This window comes from Lissotriton vulgaris, chromosome 9, assembly GCF_964263255.1.
Source record: "Lissotriton vulgaris chromosome 9, aLisVul1.2, whole genome shotgun sequence".
NCBI classification, from domain to species: Eukaryota; Metazoa; Chordata; class Amphibia; order Caudata; family Salamandridae; genus Lissotriton; species Lissotriton vulgaris.
In genome coordinates, this window is record NC_141697.1 from 1,046,740,710 (window position 1) to 1,046,764,960 (window position 24,251).

A 24,251-nucleotide genomic window follows, 5' to 3' on the forward strand; every position below is an offset into this window, starting at 1 on the left:
AAATAAAAATAAAAATTGCATGGTGACTGGCTGGTTAATGTTCATAGGCAGGCCGGCATATGTAGCACATCATACGCTGCTGCAGTGTCTGAAGAAAGGAGGGGTGACAGGCCGGGCCTGGTTATGGCTGGAATCTTTTCTCACCAACCGCAGCTTCTCGGTAGAGCAAGGAGGAGCACGCTCCGACACCTTTGACCTTGGTCAAGGAGTGCCGCAGGGCTCAAGTCTCAGTCCAACCCTTTTTAATCTATATGTCACCCCAGTGGCTTCTACGGCAGAACGATATGGGGTAGAAGTAGTGACATACGCAGACGACACACAGTTGGTGGTCGCTCTGACCCAACCTGCTGAACAAGCTGCCGCTAATTTCTCAGCATGCCTCCAGGACATGGCGGGATGGATGGCGAAGAATTGCCTCCGTCTTAACGGTGACAAGACTGAGGTGCTGATTGTTGGTAAACCTCCCTCAGTCTGGACATCTGCCTGGTGGCCACAGACCCTGGGGCCCTTTCCTACCCCTAGTGATCAGGTCAAGAATCTGGGAATATGGGTGGACTCGAAATTGGACTACGACTACCATACCAGACGGGTAGCCGGTACGTGCTTTTCGATCTTACGGAAACTCCGCAAAACCATCGACCTGCTCCCTGAATCATCTAGGAAGACCCTTGTCCACGCCCTGGTCACATCAAGATTGGACTACGGCAACGCCCTATATCTGGGGGCCAGTGCCTCTAGCCGGCGGCGACTGCAGACTATCCAGAACGCTGCCGCCCGCCTGGTCCTCCGGTTGCCTAGAAGAGCCCCATCAAATAAATCCCTTCAGACTCTTCACTGGCTCCCGATCAATGAAAGAATTGATTTCAAAGTCCTTTGTATCAGTCATAGGATAGTACATGGCAAGAGCCCGGCCTTCCTTCAGAACCTTCTATGCCCCTACACGCCCACTCGTCAACTCCGCTCGCTAGGAGCAGGCCTCCTCGCTGTCCCCAGACACAAGAAAGCCAGAATGGGAGGAAGATCCTTTCGCATTCTGGCAGCACGTAAATGGAACTCTCTCCCCCTGAGCTTAAGAGCGGAAACATCAGAGCTCATCTTCCGTAGAAAGCTCAAAACATTCCTCTTTCCCAATGATTAGCCAGTCTTGTTTGTCTAACGGAGTCATTGGCTCTTCTGACAGCGCGGGGACACACGGAAGTGTAACCATGCGCTCTATAAATTCAGAAATAAATAAATAAATATGCCTGTCCAGGCAGGCATGATTGTGAATCACCACATTAGTGATGATGCCATCACACTGATCACAAATCCAAGAAGTCATCAACACACTATGGCTTGCATTCTATTCCCCTAGTCTGCTGTACCCTGCTACTGCCTGAGCCTAAACCTTCCATTGGATAATTGTAGCTGGGGGCTGGCTCATGACGGAGTTGAGGCAAGGAAGCTGCAAGAGTGCATTTGGAACTTGAGAGTGAGGGCTCTTGAGGAAGAATAAATGTAAGTGTGGACTTTCCACTTGTTGCGTAGCCAAAGTATCATATCTGGCAGCCCTGCATTGCTGCTATCCTCAATGTGCTTGATGCAGCTGTGGCCCAACACAACTTTTGTGCGCCATGGCGTCACCAGTAGAATCTCTATGCTGCACCCCAGAATGGTAATTGCTGAGTGAGTCCAGTTGGCACCACAGCCATACATACCAGCATTGGCAGCATTACCGCTGGGGACAACGCCTGTGCTGTAGCAGGCAGGATCACAGCAAGCTGAGCAGTGGATGCCGATGCCGTCGTCATCCCTGGACCTACTAAATACAGGCAGCACTAGCAGTGACATGACCTGCTGTGCTCAAGCAGCCTTCTGTTCCGCAATAAACCCAGTCATACCGCACTGATTAGTATATGCAAAAAAGCATTTTCATTTGGTGTACATTTTGTTTTTGCACTCGGTGTAGGTAAGAAAGTAAAACATGTCATCTTCCGCTTCTTTAGGATTGACAAGAGGAAAACTCGGAGTTCAAAATAGCAGGGACATGTACAGGCTGACGACAGGGGTCACAGGCAGCAGCAGTGTTAGAGATGAGAGACAGCAAGCGTAAAGAAGAGCAGAAACGACAAGAGAGGAGAGAGATAAAACGGAGCAAAGTAGAAGAAAAGGAGGAGAGCCAATCAGATACAAAGAGAAAGCAGCCATGATGTGAAGAAGAGAGCATTAAGAAGAGAGAAGATAGAATGAAAGAATGTGGAGGACAGAGGAAAAAGCAGACAAATGATAAAATGGAGACACAGCTAATCACTGCTAGAGAGTGATAGTAAAGAGCCAAGATCCAGGGGGGAGAGAGCAGAGCATGGATAAAAGTGAAGAGAAAAAAGTGCAGGGCTAAAATGAATAGAGGGATAATCAGAAATACAGGGTGTGACAAAGGTGATAGAAAACAATTAGAGAGGTGAGAGGATAGACTCTTAGAGCAAAGACTTGGGGGACAGACAACAGATCAAGGTTAGAAGATAGAGACTGAGGCAGTGAGAGTGTTGAAAGTGGGGCTCACCGGAGGAAGACATGAGCGGTGGCCTCCATGGCAAAATTTTCAGCACCTACACTTCTTTTTTTACAGATTAAGCACTGCCCCCGTTACATATGTTGTTATTCACTAGGTTTTAATTACAGCTTTAGAGCTCTATTTTCTTTTAAAGGACTTCAGGCAGGCATTATTGTCTTAAAGGGCTTTAGGCAGGACACACGCTTGGTCCTAAGCAAGGGTGGCAGTGGTTATTTTGCTCACTAGCACATCTCACATTTATATGAGACTTTCTATAAATTTCCCATCATCAGCTCCACACAGACTACAACCTAATCCGGAATTATTATAATAATTGTTTTGTCACATTTCAACGCTACTATATGTATATATGGATATATCTGTTTGAATATACTTGTGGTACTGTCTTGCGTGCAATACATTATGGGTAGAGTGGATTTACCATAACTTCTGCAGGGTACAGTACTATATGTGGCCAAAAGAGGTCCCATGTGACCTCTTTTGGCCACATATGGTACTATTTTTATTTGTTTAGTTTGTATAGCGCAAACAGCTACCCAACAAAGGGTTTCCCGGCGCTTGTGATTCAGTGAAGGGAGTTTGGACAGCTGACTTAGATGTTGAACAGCCAGGTTTTTATGGCTTTTCTGAATCTGGTGTAGTTAACCTCTGAGCGCAGAACTTGTGGCATGGAGTTCCACAGGGAGGGGCCAAGGTAGGCAAAGGATCTGCCTCCCATGCGTGATAGTCTTATTTTAGGCACAGCAAATTTGTTCGCTGTAGCAGATCTCAGCGTCCTGGATGGGTGGTAACGTTGCACCAGATTTAGCAGATATTTAGGAGCTTTGTTTGCTGAGATTTTATGCATGAAGCATAATGATTTGAATTTGATTCTGCTCTCAATGTTTAACCAATGTAATTCTCGTATGAGTTTGGTGGTGGGTGCATGGATAGGAATTTTACCTAACAGTCTTGCAGCAGCATTCTGCACAGTTTGTAGTTTGCGGACTGTGGCTTTGTTGGCCCCTAAGTATAGTACATTGGCTTAGTCCAATCTAGATGTTATAAGGGCGTTGATGACAGTTCTTTTAGTGTGAACTGGTAGCATCCAGCATATTTTCTTTAGCCACTTGAAGATGACAAAGCAGGTGGCTGATGTTTTGATGGCCTGCTGGTGCATACTAAGAGTGTCATCAACCACAAAGCCAAGGTTACGGGCCTGGTTAGTTGGAGTAGGAGGAGAGCCCATTTCTGGGGGCCAGTGTTGGGGTCCCCAGAGTTCTTTATTTTTTCCTAGGATTATGAGTTCAGTTTTTTCACCGTTTAATTTTAAGAAATTATTTTTCATCCATCCAGCAATTTTTGTAAGCCCTGTTCTCAAGATAGAAGGATCATTATTGTCTGTTGGTGGGAGGGAAAAGAGAAGCTGAGAATCATCAGCATATGAGAACATTATCAACCCAGAGTCCTTGGCTATTTGTGCAAGAGGGCTCATATATAGATTAAAAAGTAGTGGGCTTAAAATTGAACCCTGAGGGACGCCATGTTTAAAGGTATAGGTATCGGAGTACGTGGAGTTTGAGAAGATTTGAAAAGTTCTATTTTCAAGTAGGGATGTGATCCAATTTAAAGCAGGGCCACAGATACCCATTAGACGAAGGGTTTTTATTAGTACCGCATGTGAAACAGTGTCAAATGCGGCACTGAGGTCTAAAAGCACCAGTGCCACTGTTTCACCCTTGTCTATCATTTGACGAATATTTTCAGTTACACCTAGGAGAGTGGTTTCTGTTTAAAACCTGCTCGAAAGCCAGATTGATGGGGAGGTAACAAGTCATGTGTCGTTATATAATTTGAGAGACAAGGGTGGACGTGTTTCTCTAGAATTTTAGCAAAAATAGGCAGGAGAGATATTGGTCGGAAGTTTGCGGGTACCTTCGGGTCAGCATTGGCTTTTTTTAGAAGGGGATGGATCATGGCATGCTTCCACTCCTGTGGGACACATTCTTCTTGCAAGGATTTGTTTAGAAGGTCTGTGATGGTAGATAAGGCTTTCCTGCTAAGTAGTTTTAAGATGGAGCAGGGTAGAGGGTCTTTTGGCGAACCTGATTTAATCGTGCTTAGAAGTTCGATGACAGTGTCAACGTTGAGTGTAGGCCAAGCACTCAAAGAAGGGGTAGAGGTAGTATCAGAGGGGGTGGCAGTATTGGTCTCTTCACTGTCTGATCTATTAACATCACTACCGTCATAATGATTTTCCTCATGATTGTCCTGATTAGGTTGGATGGCTTGATAGATTCTATCAACTTTGTCGACAAAAAATGCGGCAAGTTTATTGCATTGAGTTTTATTTAGATCAGGTGGGGAAGGTGAGGTGTTAGAGCCAGCTAGCTCTTTGACTGTTTTGAAGAGTGTTTTAGCTTGATTTAAAGCTGCAGTAATTTTTGAGCAGACAAAGTTGGCTTTTGCTCTGCTGCACAGCTTTTGATATTGATTTAGTTGATTTTTGTATTCATTTTTAGCTTCAATGGAGTAGGACTTTCTCCATTGACGCTCAGCGTTCTTACATTTGGTTTTTTCATGTTTTAAAGAGTCATTGAACCACGGAGCGGGGGGACGTTGATAAATGCCTTTTAACTTAGTCTGAGGAAGACAGGAGTCAATGGCTGTTAAGAGCCATGATTGGACAGAGATGGATAGATTTTGTACTCCTGAGATGGTGCATGGTATCGTATCTTCTAGCAGGGTATTAAGAATGTTAATATCTAGCTTTTTCCATTTTCTCACCATGGCGGGCAGCGCCATAGGAGGGATATTGGTTGATGGCGTTTGAAAGGAAAATTTGATGGGAAAGTGGTCGGACCAGGGAATAGGTAAAGCTGGGAAGGTGTTTAAATTCAGAATATTAGAAAAGATTGGGTCTAGTAAATGACCTGCAGTATGGGTAGGGCCAGAATTTTTGAGAATCAAATTGAGGGATAAGAAGTCATCAATAAGTTCTGTGGCTTTAGAGCAATGTTCGTTATCCAGGTGAAGATTCAGATCACCGATCACTGTAAAATTGGTAGTATTCATAATGAACGGGCCTAGAAGTTCTGAAATATTATTTAGCCAATTTGAAGCAGCACCAGGTGGACGGTAGATAAGTGTGCCGGAAAAGGTAAAGTTGGGTGAGAGTATGATTTTGAAGGTGGCGCCTTCACACCCTGGACATGGGAGGTTTATACTACACCCTGGAACATGGCTGGGTAAAAAACATTTGCATTTATAATGCCAATAATCCAACAAATGCAAGACCGATTGCATTTCCAATGCAATAGGTCTCGCATTTGTTAAAGTTAGACTTGTTGGCATTGCTTTTTTATACCATTGGCAATAGCGCTATGCAAATATAATAACTCCACTGCAAATTAATAAACAAAAGTAAAAAACGTATTATTTTCAACGCCAACAGCTCTAACCTTTAACAAATGCAAGACCTATTGCATTGAAAATGCTTGTTCTATTTTGTGTAAAGATATACGTGGCCAATGATTCACAGAACAGTGGTTGTTTGAGAATGGACTTCTTGATTTGGTGACTCGTTGGATAGTCAATGACAAGCTCTTGCTAGTAGATGTGATGCAAGAGAGGTTATTTTTACTGCCATTCGATATCTTCCTGCACATGTTTCAGAATAAAAGGGGATACTCTTTGCAGCAAACCTAACTACGTGGTTTGCGATATCTGGAATTCAAATAGGAGGTTTTTAAGTTAAGATTGGAGCACCACTAAGTCCTGTTTGTGGAAGGGTGTTGTAAAGAAATACAATCCAGCAGCAATTAAAGGACGTTTGGGTTATGTGAGGCTTTGTGGCCATTAGGAAAAATGTGTTAGCTTTTATTAAGGTATTCACTACATGATCACAAATAGAAGATCTGATGTAAAAGTCTCACTCTGTCAGTGCAGTTGCTTTAATTATTACACTGTGAAATGAACAGGTGAAAAATGTAGTGTTGCCACCCCCAACACTATCAGTTTAATATGGTATGCTTCTACCTAACCTATTTAATGGAGGAATGTTCGATGTTCTTGCATTTGAATACACAAACTTTATATTCTAAATTTAATCAGAACGAAGGGCTACAAATGAGATCCAGGCAACAGTTTTTCTCTGCTTGAAATATCTTTGAAGCCTTTAGCTTTGGTAATCATCCCCACTTTCATGTCAGCAGCAGTATATTGACTTAGCTCATGGTGACAGTCTTGTCTTCTGGCCTAGTGTATTAGATAAGAAAGCTTAGTCAATTTAACATGGCCGCTGCTTTAATCTGTGTGCATCAAGCAGGTTTCCTCTTCCGATACTATTAATGTACCTAAGATGGCTAATGTGTCTGTTGTAGAGCACTGCGTGTACTCTCTAGGTCAAATGTTTGAATCCTATTAACAGGTCATTGTGGACTCATTCTTCTGTTTCTGAGAACCAACTGTAATCTGAATTTCGCAAGGTGTAATCCTGGTACAGTTGCTCAGGAAATCTGTTTGTGTTCTATGCGATGTGCATGGCCATTATTAGTATGTTTGTTTACCTAGGTCTACATCCATTTTATATAAAGTGCATGCAGGAGTTATTTTCTGTGATTCTTTTGATGCAGCACATATCTCAGCAATTGCTTCTTTTAAGAGGAAATTCAAGTAATTTTCTTGCTTGTATTTCAGACCGCTTGAGAAAGTGTACCTCTTTCATGTCTCTGGCTATCTCTTCGTCGTTGTGTGAATTGCAGCAGAGTGTATCATGGAAGGGGCTGTGAGAGCATCCAGCTGTACATCTGCTAGTGGGATTCCTCACTCCTAGCCATGACACTACAGCAAATACAAATGAACAAGGCTGTCAATTCATAGTCATCAAATGTAGTGGTTCAAGAACGTGCTGGAGCCCTGTCGCTTTTAAGTCTCTGTTAAATCCCCTGGCAGCCAGCAGCCTTAAATTAGGATCTGACATGTCCATGATTTTAGGCATTTGGAGTCAGGCCCAGCTTCCCCGGTCCAATTAAAACCAATATTAGTTACTGTATTCCGTTTGTATTTTATTATTTGATCCTTTCTGTTGTTGTAGCAGCTACGCTTTTTATCACTTTAAATAAACAATAGTAGGGTTTTCAATTGTCATCAGTCTTGTGTATGTTTGAACGAGTCCTGGGTGTTTGACAGATCGTGACTTTGATCAAAACAAAAACAGACAAGCTCTCTCCTCAACAGCTTATTTCTGTAAACAATTCCAACTAATCTCTCTCAATTAGCATTCTTACCCCCTCCTCTTCCTATCACTTGTCCTCTATTATATCCGCTTCCTTTTTCATTTCATTTTCTTCACCTTCTTCCTCATCTTCTTTCTCTTCTTTTTCCTCATCCTCTTCTCCCCCTCCTCTTCTCCCCATGTTCTTTTCCTTGTCGTTTTCTTCCTCCTTTATTCTGTTTTTGAGCTTCATTTCTTCTGACCATTGCATCTATCATTCTCTACTTCATCTTCCGATTTTGTTCTGTTCAGCCTCTTATTTATCCTCCTCTTTCTTTTCTTCACAATCTTCTTCTCTTTCTCCTTCTTCATCATAATGCTTTTCCTTTCTAAAGCGAAATGTTAAAGGTTGACGTCAGTAGTAGATTTCAATGTTTGCATTTGCAATGAAAGATGGAATAACTGCTTTGAATTTGTTGTATTTGAAACTAATGGTGTAGGCTGTAACTTCTTTAAAAGTGTGTCACAGACCCACGACGTGGTGTACTAAACTGTTCTACAAATTAGTGGTTTCCGGGTACGCTTAAGGCAAAACATGTATGTGACAATAAACAGTTTTTGCTGCAAATTGTTTATAAGATCAAAATGTCCCCAGCATTGATTGCATTTGGCTTTTTTAATGACAGCATTTTTTTAAACAGTTGCCAGGTGTGTGCCTGCCTCTCTGCTTGTCATGCCTTCTCTCGGTTGTTCTTGTTATTATTTGGGCTGTTCTTGTGACTACATCCTGCATCATTAGAGTCCTTTGCTAAAAAAGGACACATGGTTTCTCTGTTTATATCCGCAGATATTTTATGCATGGTGTGTGCAGAGAAGGGAACAGGTGTTTGTTTTCACATGACCTAACTACAAGCAAGCCCTCCACCATCTGTAAATTCTACCAGAAGGGTCAATGTGCTTATGGGACTCGTTGCAGGTAATGGTTTCAACGCTTTAATTCAATTGCATTTATTTATTTTATGCAACAAAACATGCTGCAGACTTGACACAGACTGGGGGGGTTTAGGAGGGAAGGAATTTGACCAGTTTGTTTCCTATATTAGTCTACAGTATACTCAGTACTCACGTAGGTCCGAGTGTATTAGTTCTCTACAGGAATTGATGTAGAACACCTAGGATTATACGTGTTTTCTGTTATTTACAACTATTTGTTACTGTCATGTAGGTAACTGTGTAAGAAAAATAATCCCACTGAATTTTACCCTATAAACCCTATAAAAAAAAAGCATCCTATTTTCTCGCTACATCCTGCTGCCCCCACCGTATTATTGTACAAACTGCTACCTGAATATTGTCAATGAATACATATTGGAATGCGCCTGTCCATCCAGTTTATGAACAAGTGTATTGTATCCTGTACACCTTGTGAAGGTTTTTGACTAAATGCAAATAAAAATTCAAAAAAATGAATATGATATGTAGAACTCTGTTGCTTCTGTCACTGCCTTAAATTAACAGCAAAACAAACAAACTACTCAAATCACATTAATGCAAATCGTCCCACCTATGGTTTCTATTAAACATAAATGTATGATACTGAATGATCAGTTAATGAAACTGGACAAATTGTTGTGCGTCTGTAAACCGACCCAGGCTTGGCCTCCTACTTAGAGAAATTGGAAGCTCTAGCTCAATATTACAGTATATTCTAGCTAGCAGTAGCTAGTGGAAATCAGAATATAGAACATATAATTGCTTACTTGGACATTTGTAAAGTCATAACCTGTAACTGACCTTTCATTGACTGCAACTGATTTCAGTAACTCTAGTGATTCCAAACCTTCTCAAATTATGTTACCATGTAACAACAGATTGGCAAGATAACCATCTGTCTTTGGAAGTGAAAAAGTTAACAATACTGAGTGTTCTAGCATGCTAAATAAGACCAAAACCTACTGATTAATGTCCGAGTCCATAATGCAGTCACATGATGAAACCTACACTAAAAATATATTCAGGAAAATAATGCTGTCGCATGATGAAATCTACACTAAAAATATATGCAGGAAAATCTGAGAAAGCTAATGAAATCATGCAGGTAAAAACAGAGCAAACAAATTGGCTTCAGAGTTACAGTGTATACTGAAGAGCATCTGGCAGATGGACTCAGAAAAATTATATTTAGCTTTTTGTGCTGTACATATACAACCAACTATTTATCTCTAGGGTATTAAGGTCAATACAGTGATTAGGACTATCGTGGACTATACCCTTTGAGCTCACCATTCAACTCATCTCTCATTCTTAAACTTTTATTCCTCAAAACATTTGTGGCCCATCACAATCTATCAATATGGGAAATATTGTGAGTCTTGTCTGTACCGCTCAGGAGCAGCTTCATTATCACTTACCCGTTTGGATGGGTGAAGGGATGGGTACTCATTTTACTGCTTCCATAAAAACGTTTAACCTGCTACTGGTAATGACGTCACACAAGATTCTGAGGCAATTGCAAGTGAAAAGTTGGTAGGTATAGCTGTTACAACTTCATGAGTGTCCATAGAGAATTGCTAACTTCCTTGTTTTACTTATGAAGTGGTATGGAATTGCCAGAAATCTGACAGAAGTCTTAAAAGTGGATCTCCCGCACCTGCAACAGCATTCAGTTTGTATACTAAATTGTACCATTACTTCAACTTTATCCATTCACATCTAGTGGGAGTAACACAGAATGGTGGCTGATGCTCCCAATTATGGCGATGGAACAAAAAAAGGAGGCAAAATATATATATATATACTACTGTCCAAAGAACCAAATGGTGACCTCCTGTGTATCACAATTTTGATTTCACTCCAGAGCTATATTTACTCTCTAGTCAAAATTAAAGGATAACCGTGGGATAAAACAGGTGTGTCACTGTTTCTGGACTTTAAGTATGACGTGGGTTTTACTCTTCAATATCCACTCACCTCCATCCACGGTGTGGTTGGAGATTAGCAACTTATCTACATTAGCATCAACTCTGTCAAATCTGTGAGGTAGTGAAGTGAAAGATGCACACACATTTCTTTCATGCTTTGCTTCCATGTGTCTCTTGTGTGCTTTGCCACATCTCTTCAAATTTCTGACCAAAATATGTTAAGCACTGTTTTGTCCCTTTTCAGTGCCCTTCTAAAGGGGTTGACTTCATTAATTGGTACTCCTCTCATGCCTTGATTCTTCATATGCTCTCTCTTTGAGCTGTATGTTTTACAGGGCACACTACAATGCCATGGGTTGTAGAAGAGTAAAAATTGTTGGTACTTTATCAATACCTACCCTTTCTGATATGCTCCTACGTACTCAAGATAAAGGGATCCCAAACCAAGCCTCACCACAAACTTGTATAAAATACAATAATTCACAGAGTTTAAAGGCAGGGAAATACTAATAAATACTGATATTAAAAACCATGTAAGACAAACAATCTCCTCCCTTTTTGTTCATCTCCTTCTTTCCAGTCTATTATGAAAATGGTAAATTGCAAGGGACCCTCTTTTTTAAAAGACTGTGACTTGGTAATGTGCTGACATAATGATAACTTTGACCAGCGGTTCGAAGAAACATTTGTGTTAGAAACTGAAGCCCGAACTATGACCATATGATGCAGCTGCTTCAAGAAGTACTAAGTAGTCAGCCACTAAGTCCTTTTTCCGTTTCCCAACAGTGCACTATAGAAGACCTGTCCCGGTACCATTGTAAAGATCATGCAGGACCATGGTTTTATCTGCATGCAATGGACAATGAAGATCACAACTCTCAATGACCTTGGATAGGGGTATAAGTAGGTGTGAAAAAGTAAAGAGGGGAGTTGAGATTGTAGGACCCTTTGGAGCTTCACAGGTAACTTTATTCTAACTGACGTCATCCCTGCTGTTCTCAACCTTTTGGCAAACGGAGAATGGCCTCCAAGCCCAATGTGTCTTTTTGATTGACATCTGTAATTGCTGCTGCTTCCTCATAAATACAGTATCAGCTTCTCGAGGAAATTAAACTGACTCAGTACCCCAAGTCTCTCATCATCTCTGAGAGACAAGAGGTCTTACTTGTGCACCAACTTCTGTTTTGGGATTCTTAAAGAATGTAGTTGTGCTTCAACATCTCAAAAAGTTATTCTCATAGGGAGTCTGCAGTTCCTAACGGAACCATCATATAACGAATATATAAACTCTTGATGCTTGAAGTATGAAAAGCATTTTAACCTATTGTGGCACTCTCCCCACCCCCACAACTCACTCCAAAATCGAGGGGCACAACATTTCCGTAGTTCATAGGGGAACTTGCTTGTAGCTTCCCTGTCGTAGAAAAGTAAAACTGCCAGTTCTCTCTCACTCAGTTAGACTCTTCCAGATCTAGAGTATTAATAGTTAGACAACTCTGTCAGAGATGCTCTCATCTGCATGGGATCTTTGTGGTTGCATGTACTCTCGCCCTGACGCCTGAAAGCAGTAGACACACTGTAATTGGTCTTTATAATGATTGGTTATTTAATATGTAGAATCAGAATACAAATATTGTGTATCAGTATGATCAAAATCTCATCAGTCATAGTATTTAGGAAGATGAATATTAGAAAAAGCCTGAGCATTGTATACCACACATCCCTAATATGTATAACAATTAGTCTACCTTCTACATAACACTTGTATCTTTATTATCAGCTAATAGAAAATAGTATTGGCAGAATTATTAGTGCCTATCTTTACTAGGGTATGCCAACCCATATTGTATCCCCACATACCTTTAAGAAGCGTCTTCAGGCTTGCAGTCAAATTTTCGCCCTCTAGCATCCTCTCAGGGCCTCCAGTCCTCTTGTCTACCCCGTCCAAATTCTCATGTTTTTTACACCTTACTTGCCAATGATTCTATATTGGGAGGGGAGCTTCTGTACAGCGCCTCATATATGTATCCCTGAACAATCCCTCTGTCAGTGACCTATCTGAAAGGCAAACAATTGTACCAAACCTACTTCCCTCTTTAATAGCTCCATGTCCGTCCAAAAAGCCTTGCAGTGTTGCATTGTACACGTACCTTTGTGAACGTCATAATGGAAGTTTCCTCTTTGCTCCATTTATGTTATTTTTGGTAGTACAACTAATGCGAGCCTGAGCCTTTCATATTTACTCACTAATGAATTAGCGCGGTCATGTTTATCATACACTTGGGCCTGATTTGTATGAGACATGCACGTCATCAGAAAAGCCCTACCACTTGCATTAAATAAATTTAAAAAAACAGTTTTGCAGGAAAGCCATTTTGTTCTGGTATTGTTCAACATGTTGTTCTGTTTAATTGAGGAATAAAGGGAAAACATTTTCATGCTGTTTTTTTTTTAAGGTATGATCACATCAGACCTATGGGTGCATGTGGTGTGACAGCATCGGCAGTACCCCTCACTTTACCACCACCGGTTTTCCAGATCCCTCTCCCCCCACCTGAGCCCATGACATCTTTCATTACCAGCAAACCTCAAGAACCAGGAAGACGTGAAAAGAAAACGTTGGTACTTCGTAACAGAGGTGAGTTAGAAGTGCCTCTGCACACCATGTTATCATAATATTCCAAAAATTACATTTATTTTACAAAATATCCCATACCAGTAATCGAGGCAAGATGGCAGCTGTGCTAGGACAGTCAATCAGACTCTCTTCTCCACCCGACCTTGCATTGATTTTCACTCGACTGCTTGCCCTCGGCTTGCAGACGTGGCTGCAGTCTGATTAGCGGGACTGTCTGCTGTTTGGGGGCATTGCAGTACACAAGATCCTAGCAGTACTATACAGCATTGTAAGGAGGTTGGTGCGGCGAGCGTCCCTTGGTGAAGTCAGAGTGACTAGATCCGGGGAAGCCCAGCATCTTGCTACGGCCCGATGGTACCCAAGCCGATGCACGCTCCCAATCCTTGTTGCGGTACTGTGGGACGTACGGGAGCCAGTAAATTTACCATACGGTGAAGCGATGCAGCCCCGTGAAAGTAGTTGCGGTTGGGGGTAGCCTTGATGCAGCGGTGAGTGACCTGACGTGAACAGGTGCAAGAACAGTGTCCGCCCCAACTTCAAAATGTACCATTGTTTGACAGAAGTGCAAGCTGAGCAAGCTGATCTGGAAACTTTTGTTTCTCCTTATCTAATCAATTCGAATAGTCTGAGGAGGAGCATTTAAGTCAGGAGATATTGGGGACCGGAAAGGAAGAACATCGCAGGGCAGCATATCTAATGATTTAAGTAGGTTAGCCGATACAGATGGTATCCCATTACCTGAGGAGGGATTGAGTGATCCATGTTTGACAGTTAGGAGAAAGGAGCCACTGCAGGAGGCTAGCTTGGGGTGCGATCTGAGTTGGGACTATACTACTTCACCCCTGCAAATAAGTCCGCCTGAGTCACCACAATGTCGTAAAGCAATATATCAAGGCATCATGAAGGAAACATGGGCTGATAGTCTCAAGGCTCAGAACACCATTCAGAAGCTACTGGGGGCCATTCGCAGAGTGGCTGTAGGAGGGTAGGGTCTGCTTCCTATGGTTACCCCCACTTTTTGCTGTGATTCTCTGTTTTTTCGACTTTAGTGTGGCTGTGGGCCTGCCAATCAGACCCACAGCCCAGCTGTTCTCTCTCTAAATTGATACCATGTACTCTAGGTACATACCAGATTGGTTACTGGGTCACCCTTGTGAGCCCCTGTATAGTGTACCATAGGTGCCCAGGGCATAGGTACACCTTAGGCCTGCAAGGGGCTGCAGCATGTATTGTGCCACCCCTGGTTTGCCTTCCAAACTGACACCACAGGTCTGTTCACACAGATATAGTATACAGATATAGTATATCTATATCTATTTATACATATATACACCTATAAGTCACTCCTATGGCAGGCCTTAACAATCCTGGAGGTAGAGTGCTTGGTTTTATGTGAGAGGGTGCCCTAGCATGAGCTGAGCCCCTCTGCAGCTTTCAGAACCATCTCCTTATAGCTGTTCTATGATATAGCCATACCATATACTCTGGTATAGGACCCTCCAAGTTAAGGAAAGCCCAGCAACACCGGTCTGAAAACTGGGCACACTATACTTACACATGGACAGGCAGTCCTGTACATCTCTGGCCTACACCATGGACAAACGCAGCCCTACTGTCCAAGGGTAAATGCTATTGTGCAGTTTATTCTACCACTGCGCCATCACGGATCGTCACTACAACCCAGGCCAGTACCACTTGACTCACTGTACGAATACCATTCTAAAGACTGCAGTTCCAGTAAGAGTCACTCCTGCGCAGCTCCAAGTACTCACCTCTCATATTGTCCACTTACGGCTGGTGCGGCATGGGCCACAAAGATCTGAAACGGCGTCAACTCCCTTTTGAGAAGCTAGTGGACGCCAATAGGGACCTACCTAACAACATGGCGGCGGATGGACAGGTACTGCCCACACCTGCAGAAGACGCTGGCCAACTGGGCCCTTTGCTGCTTGAGATGCGGGCATGATTCAAGGCGCTGGACGTCCGCTTCGACACCTTAGACAAGAACATAGCGGACCTTGGGGCCAAAATCCAGGTGCACGACAGACGCATGGATGTGGTGGAATCCCCCACATCCGACCTGGAAGATGGCATGGCCCAGTCCCTGAAGAGGGTCAACAGGATGGAGAGAATACTGAAGGAAGTGGCAATCAAAAATGAGGATTTGGAAGCCAGGAGTCGACGCACCAACATCCGCCTTGTGGGCGTTCCGGAGTCCACAGCCGCTGGACGAATGGACAATCTGGTGGAAACCGTCCTGATAGATCTTTTTGGAAAAGAGGCATTTACCCCGGGCTTTGTGGTAGAGCGCGCCCACAGGTCGCTCGGGCCGAGACCTAATCCTGGCCTCCCACCAAGGCCCATTATCGCCCGGATAATGAATTTCGGAGACACTGCGTTACGGATGGCCCGAGAAAAGGGGGAACTCACTTGGCAAGGCTCCAAGTTATCACTGTACCCTGACTTCACCACTATGGTGCGACGCTCGGAGAAAGTTTCAAGGGTCTAAAGCTACTCTAAAAAATCTGGGATTAAAATACGGCATGTTACATCCTGCCAGGTTAAGGGTGGAGGTTAACGGCCGTTCCCGTATATTTGAAACTCTGACGGAGTTGCAGGAATTCTGTCACACCTACAAACTTAATAACAAAGGCCCATCCGACGCTGTTACCTCCTCCCCCCTCAGAGTGGGTCTGATGCCAGTGCGGACTTGTTTTCTAACTCAGGCCATAGCTGATCATTTGATTTGTGTACATTGCCGCTCAAATGTTTCTTCATAGCTAAATGCTGGGATTTGTATGTTAAATAGTATTATTTGTTCTTGGTTACTAGACCGTTAGATAGCATACGTCCCCATTTTTGGTGTACACCTATAGATTGTGTTTACTATGCTAACATGTACCCCATAAGTATTGCTTTACATAGATGGCAAACGTTTTGGGTATTGAGGGTAACTACTGGAAAATGGGTATTGCCTTGCCGATTGGTGCAGGAAGGCTGGGTGGGGGGTGGCAGGAGGGGAATTGATGTTTCTGCATTGCACTGTGTTCATGTTTTATCTAATTGCTGACCAAGTTGTTGGTTACAGGCCTTGGTTATTTTTCATTATTGCAAGCAATGTGCAGATATGGCGCAAATAGGTCACAACACCGGTCATTCCAACATTACCCTGGTTACATGGAACGTTAGAAATTTAAATGATACCCGTAAGAGATGGCAGGTAATACACTACTTGATCCGACACAGGGTAGACATCGTCCTGATACAAGAGACTCCTCTCCCCTCAGAGACCGATCCCGGTTTGCATCCTCGTGGGGTCCAAACTGTTACTTCGCCAATTATAGCCACTATGCTAGGGGCACGGCCATTCTTATTCATAAGCGACTCCCCTTCAAATGCCATTCTGTTATGTACGCCGAATCCGGTAGGTTTGTAATTGTAGAGGGCACACTTTTCCACTACAAGATTGCACTGGGGTGCATTTATGGCCCTAACACTGACTCTGCAGATTTCTTTCATACTCTATGCGAAGCTGCTACGACTGGGCTCCACACCCCTATTGCTGGGAGGCGACTTTAACTTTACAGTCAACCCTGTCTCCGACAGCACCTCATTAGCCCTTGACCCGAAACCAAGAGCACGCAAAGCCCTGCACTCCATGTGTGACCGCCTCTCATTACTGGACCTGAGACGGGTGCGCGACCCACACCACACCACTTATACGCACTACACTGGCTCGACCGACACTTGGACACAACTTGACTACTGGTTGGCCTCCCCTGAGTTCTCAAGATGGTTCCACAAACTACAAACATTACCTAGATCTTACTCTGACCACTCCCCAGTGCTATTAGGGCTGCTGATTCCCCGCCCGGAAGGGTATGAACGACAGTGGAGGTTCCCAAGTCGCACCCTAGATGACGAATTGTTCAGGCAGGAACTTTATGTAGCCATTTAAGAGTACTTTGACATAAATACAGGCTCTATAGACTCTGAAGCAGTGCTGTGGGAGGGCTTTAAAGCTTATATGAGGGGAATATGTATTTCAAAAAGTGCCAGGGTACTTCGAGGCTTACGTAATACACTCTCTCGGTTAGAAAATGAACTGACTGCATTGGACGCCTCGCAGAGAGTGACTACCGACCCGGGGTACAACATGAAGAGGGCAGCTCTACTTCTGGAATATAGGAAAGTAGCTGATAAGGAAATTCTGTACATGGGGAAAAACCATAGTGCCCTGTTTATGGAGAAGGGGACCGCCCCGGCTGGATCCTAGCCCAAATGCTCAGACCTCCCTGCGCAAAATCATACGTCACAGAACTGCACCCCACTCTAGGTAACACACTTGCGGACCCCCTATTTGTGTCCTATTTCAAAACACTACACACTACCAAGTTAGGGCCAGACCACTCTGGACAAGAGGAGTACCTTTCGGAAATAGTGTTAATTTAGGGTTGGATGGATTCACTAACGAGTTTTATAAAGCTTACAGAGAGCTATTGACCCCACACTTGTTGGACATTTATGCTGAGGCCCTGGAGAAACAACAGGCCCCCCCACCCCCCCACCCCCCCCCACCCTGAGAGAAGCCGTTATTATGTTGCTCCTCAAGCCCGACAAGGATCCCCTTACTTGTAGCTCATATCGACCACTGTCATTGGTGAATTTAGACTATAAAATTTTCGTGAAAGCTTTGTCATGTTTCCTCTCGTTACTCATGGAATCTATAATATCCCCTGCCCAGTCAGGATTTATCCCGCACCGGTCCACCGCTTTCAATCTCTGAACCTTATTTAACACCCAGCACAGATTAGACCCGGAAGTGCCTGCAGCAGCGATCCTACTTGATACCTAAAAAGCTTTCGACTCCCTAGAATGGTCCTTCTTTCTTTCCATAATGCAACGCATGGGAATGCCCCAGGGCTTTATTGCCACTACGGCCCTGCTATACACACAACCTACAGCTAGACTCCGGCTAAACGGTACCCTCTCTGCCCCCTTTGTCTTATCGTGCAGCACGCGTCAGGGATGCCCCCTTTCCCCTTTATTGATTATTTTAGCAATGGACCCATTGATTAGACACTTCCAAGAAAAACACCTCCACAGAGGTTTGGTATTTAACACAGGCCCGTTATTAGTCTCCCTATATGCAGACACAATCCTATACGTCCATGACCCCCAAACAAATCTTGACCCACTACTTGGGGAGATCCTCCAATTTGGTACCTTCTCTGGCCTGGGGATCAACTGGCGCAAGTCGGTTATTTTTCCTCTCACGACTGGGACGCCCCATTGGACTCCGGAATTTCCACTAGACTGGTGCGCTGACTCGGTGAAATATTTAGGGATTCATATCCATCATGAAGCTGAGCAGATTGTGCGCCGCAACTTTGGGGTGGCAATCTCCCAGTTAGAAACACAAATTGACTCCTGGGTCAAACTATCTATTTCCATGGCTGGGCGAGTAGCCTTGATAAAAATGATAGTCCTCCCTAAGTTTCTATATTTATTCCATAATATTCCAATCCCACTCACCAACAAGTTTTTCAGCACTCTACGTTCACTATTAATCAAGCTAGTTTGGGGCAACAAGACACCCAGGGTGAAATGGCAAGTGATGACCCTCCCCTATCAGCGGGGTGGGTATGGGGTCCCTAATCTACACTACTATTTGGCTGCACAGTGCAGTTTCGCACACACATGGTACCACCCAGATGCAAGGATTACCTACCTCCGTCCTGAATCGGACTTCGTCCTGCACGCCACACTGCCTCCGTTTTGCCCACTGGTATCCCTCGAGACCCTAAAGATATACAGCCAGTTTCTACTACCAGCTGGGCGTGGCTTAAACTGAGCAGTATCACCCACACGCAGACACTGTATTCTTCCTCCCTTCCCCTACCACATGCTCACTTACTACCTATAACTGGTGAAAAGTTGCTGCAAAGAACCTGCGCCAAATTCAATATCCACACACTAGGAGATCTCTTTCCCACTGTTCATATCTTTGACCTAGAGGATATGTCCACGTTCTCGGAGGCTACGTTCATGGACAGGTTCATTCTGGCCAGACTACGCTCAGCGTTACGCGACAGATTTCCAGACTATCCGCTGGAACCCCCTTCATTTCCCCCCTCACACTGGTGATAGACCGCAGCAAGGGGCTCCATCTAATATCCCAGCTGTATAGGGCTTGCTCTGAACTGGTGCCGGTGGACGATGTAAGGGTATGCTCTGCATGGGAGTCTGATTTGGGCAACCCAATCACGGACGAACAGAGGCTAGCCTGCTGCAAGGTTACTAGAACAGTATCATTGAACAGCAAACATAAACAGATACACTTTAAGTTCCTACGTAGAATTTATGTTACACCCACCCGAATGCACAAGATCGATCCCTCCAGACCTCACTCCTTCCAGCGATGCCAGACCCCACAAGGGGACTTTTTACATCTTGCCTGAATTGCCCGCAAATCCACGCTTTTTGGGTGGAAGTACATAAACTTCTAAGCAGAATGAATCAAATCCCTTTGGAACCTTTGCCCGAGATAGCACTACTGGGGTATGTGGTGCACATTCCCCCGAAAGTTTGCAGATTTGCTGCCATTTCCTTACTCCTAGCTAAAAGAGAAGTCACAATTTATTGGGGTAGCAAGAGTGCACCGACTACAACTGGATGGATCCAAAGCTTAGCAAATTGTTCAATACAGAGTGATTTGTATGCCGGTACTGTTCCGACTTCTTCTAGACCCAAGGACTTTTGGTGACCGTTCCGAGCTTTCCTTGCATCATAGCAGCAAGCCCCTCCTACACAACAGGAGCAGGGTATGGAACCGACGGGGGTGGGTTGAAGGAGACATTGTACTCATAATGTGACTGTGTATATCCTACTTGTTATGATAAAAGGAACTAAAGATATATTTGGGTCTATGTGGACTAATGGAAGGTCGGGAGGAGTCGCCTTAGACTGTAGAAATGACATGTCAAATGCTGTTTTTTTTATACTACATCAGCTATGCTATGATTGCTTCTGCGCTGTCTTATTGTGCCTTAATGATTATGCCGCTTTAATGTACCCTATATGTAATGCAACTGAACTCTGTGCTCTGCTTTACTTTTCCACAAATACTGCTAAATAAAGTTTAAAACAAAGTTCCTTAAAGCTTTTTTTAGGGTACTCTGCAAAGATCTGCTCTCGGTCTTCTTCAAGGCTCAGTCTGAGGACATTCCTCCCTCATGGGAAACAACTAACCTCATTCTATTAATGAAGATATGCAAATCTCCTCTTAGCTCTGGACTTTATATCCCCATTTCTGTAGCAAATGTGGATGCTAAAAGTTATGCAAATGTGTTGTCCTTTCCTCCTTGGTGTCATCATGACAGCATAGCACTATTTCTTGGCGTGGGAATGTGGATTTCGTTAGGAGGGTAACAGCTTTGTTTGATATTGCTGAGGCTGCTACGACGCATATGGGTCTGGTACTACTTGATGATGAAAAAGCCTTCTGCCTGGAGTTGTGGTGCTTTTTGTGGGCGGCCTTAGCCTGGAAAGGGTTTGGCCCAGGTTTTATCAAGTCTGTTTATTGCACCGAATCAAGCTCCTAATTCCAAATTGCAGATAATGGGGGTTGAATTTGATTGTATATAGATTACCAAGGGGACTAATCAGGGGTGTCCTTTCTCACCACTGTTCGCTATTATATTGATCCCTTTATTACATTACTAGAGCGAAACAAACTAAATAAACCTGTAGAGGTAGAGTACAAAGTACTGGCCCATGCGACTGACATAGTGGTGGTTACAGCGGATCCCCAAGTGCTCTTGTGGAAATAGGAAAAGCTTTAAAGTATTTTGTGTCATTTTCTGGGTACAGACTAAATGAGGGAAAGATTCAGGTGATTTGCTCTAAAGAATTGGGATTTAACGATTGGTGGGTGGTGAAAGAGGCAGTGCATTTAGGGTTTAGAATAACTGCGATTTTGGATTATCTGGTTGAAACTAACCTAACCCCACAGCTGCGCAATATCTAGCATGAACGTTTGTGAATTGGCCACTTTCAACTCTCATTGGTGGGTAGGTGTAATGTGTTACGATGTTGCCAAAGGTGTTGTATTTATTCAAGGCTGTTCCCTTGGAGATTAACGGATTCTGGCTGACTAAACTTGAAAGTGTCTGCTCTAGCTGTTTGTGGGAATTAAAAAAACCTAGAAGGGCAGCTAAGTATATGATTCTTTCGAAAGCCAAGGGTGCATGGGGGGGGGCGTTAACCTCATGTTGTACTTTTGGTCCTGTATGCTTCAGCATATGTGGGAACCGTTGGGCTAAACACTGCAGAACCACCGCTATTTTGAATCAGTTTTATTTACAGAGGCCAGGGGTTGCATTTTTAAGAAAACCCAGCTCCATTGAAGAGCCGCTGTAAGCAGTCAGGGGGGAAGATTTCTGCGTGATGAAGATGGAGGTTAGAGCTGACGAGAGTTACAGAAGGCCGTATACCCCTCCGCCAAGGGGTCGTTGAACAGGATTTGCTGCTGCAGAGAAGAATGTAGCGGGAGCTACTGCGAAGTCTAGCCGACCGGTGATGCATCTTAATTGGGTAGACAGGCAGGCTGGTCTGGGTATTCCCTCTGTTCTCAGAGCAGTGTTTATGCAGGAACATTTTCCATGTCCCAAGTTTTGGATTTTGAACTATCTGGCACCTTTAGCACCACCCCAAGGGTCCAGGACTGGAGGTGCAGCACTTGAGGGGGGGGGGAGGGGGATTAGGACTCCTTCAGGCTGGATCCAGGTGTGGGTTCATAATGGTTGGAGCCTTTTCTGTCCCTGATTCACTAAACAGGAGTCCAGCAAACTAGCCTTGGAGTCACTCTGGCAGTCCTTGGTGCAGCCGGTGAAGCAGGGCTCAAGCAGCAGCACAGTTCTCTGTGGATTCATGGCAGGCTCGAAACAGCAAAGCAGTCCTTCCAGGTGCAGCAAAGCAGTCTTGTGAATTACACAGCAGGCCACAGTAGTAGCAGGCAGTCCTAGGAGAGTCCTTCAGCAGATCCAGAAAGTTAATCTAGAATGGGTCCAAGAGTCCCCATTTTATCCATGGTGCCTCCTTTGAAGTTAGAGAAGTTTATAGAGAATTCTCTTTGAGGTGCTTGAAGTTTTCTGACTCTCCTCCCTTGGCTGTAGGCTGGCTGCATGAACAATGTGGGGCTGACATGTCCTTTGTCGGAAGGCAGAGCACAACCTATTCAGTTCAAAGTGGGGCTGTGCCCAGCTCCCCCCACCCCAACCCCCATTCTTCCAGGTAATGACCCATTCAGGTATTCCTAATTCCTCTATTGTGTGGCTGTCTCAGAGGAATAAACAAAGTCCAACTGTCAGCTGCACTCAGTCATGTGACCCAGAAGAAGGCTGCAGGCGCCAAACAGGGCAGGAAAATAAAAATTTCATAATTGTAACTTAAAATTCAACTAACATTAAAGAGGATTTTCAATTACAATTTCCCGACACCAAACTCATACCTGTTACTAGTCACAAGTTAGCACTTATGAAATGTAGTAAAGCAACTCAATGTTATCCTATAGGACATGTAGGCCTCATAGTAGTGAAAGACGAATTTAGTAGTTCTTCCAGGACATGTAAAACCTTAAAAGTACATGTCCAGCCCTTTAATTACAATGCACCCTGCCCTATGTGCTACCTAGGGCCTACCTTAGGGGTAACCTAAAAACAATAAAAGGGGAGTTCAATTCATCGCAAGGGGAGTATATCACCAAGTTGTATTGGCTGTTTAAAACTCAATTCATGCTGCAATGGCACAATAAATCATGCAGGCCCACTAGTATCATTTAATTTACAGGCCTTGAGATATGGTATACCACTCTACTAGGGACTTACTGTAAAATTAAATAAGCCAATTCTACCATGTTTAGGTTGTGGAGCAGATTAATTTTAATCTGTTTGGTGCAGGGTCACCACTCTTGCCTTGGGTCCTTATCAAGTAAGGATGAATCAGCAGTGGAGTGAAGTACAATCTCATTTATTAATCATTCATGAATGGGTCTCTATTCAACGAGTACCATGGAGTTACTCAAGGAGAGAGCACACTTGAACGATAGTTACATGGGTCTTTATTGGGAAGATCACAAACAAGGAATGCCCAGAGGTAAATAGAACTTTGGAAAGAACACACAAATGAGGTAAGGCAAGAATCTACAGCCTCGGTGTGTTGTGCAATTGCTACGTTTTAAGGCTGAACTACAAGATATGCTATTCTGAGTAGACTTTACTTAAGGATTAGCTTTTGCCTGAAATCCTTTCGAGCAAGCTGACTGCATGTTTACACAGCCTACAATGACCCAACCTCTTTACTCATGATTATACAGATGCAGTGTCAAAAAGAGAGCCAGGCTGAATGTAGGGCAGGGGTGAAAATGGATGAAGCACAGCTTAATCAAACAAGCATTGGAAATGCAATAGGGCACGCACTGGGAAGGTTTGAGCTATTGGTCTTATAAATGTTTTTTTGTGTTATTTTTTCAAATAGTTAAATTAATAGCTTTGTCATTTACAATGCCAATAGTTATAACTTTCGCAAATGTGACACCTATAGCATTTGTAATGCAACATGTTTTGTATTTACGTGACTTAGATGTATTGATATTACAAATAACAATGAATTTTTTTGTAAAATAATTAATACTTAAATAATTAATTTAACAAAGGTGAAATATTAACATCTTTTTGTGATTTGTAATAAAGCTTGAAGGCTTGAAAACAGCTTTAAACATTGAAAGAACATATTTGAACCAGTGATGCTGTGGTTGCGCTGAGTGATGCTTTGGTTGCGCTGAGTGATGCTGTGGTTGCACTGAGTGATGCTGTGGTTGCGCTGAGTGATGCTGTGGTTGCGCTGAGTGATGCTGTGGTTGCGCTGAGTGATGCTGTGGTTGCG

General features: G+C 43.6%; 1 protein-coding gene across 2 annotated transcripts in view; it reads left to right on the forward strand.

The window, feature by feature from the left end:
• MKRN2 (makorin ring finger protein 2) overlaps positions 1–24,251 on the forward strand; it is a 158,808-nt gene that overhangs the window by 8,194 nt on the left and 126,363 nt on the right. For both annotated transcript variants that reach the window (XM_086938966.1, XM_086938967.1), the window contains exons 2-3: positions 8,596–8,724; positions 13,126–13,307. In XM_086938966.1, the coding sequence (XP_086795092.1) occupies positions 8,596–8,724; positions 13,126–13,307 (311 nt within the window). The remainder of the gene's footprint in view (positions 1–8,595; positions 8,725–13,125; positions 13,308–24,251) is intronic.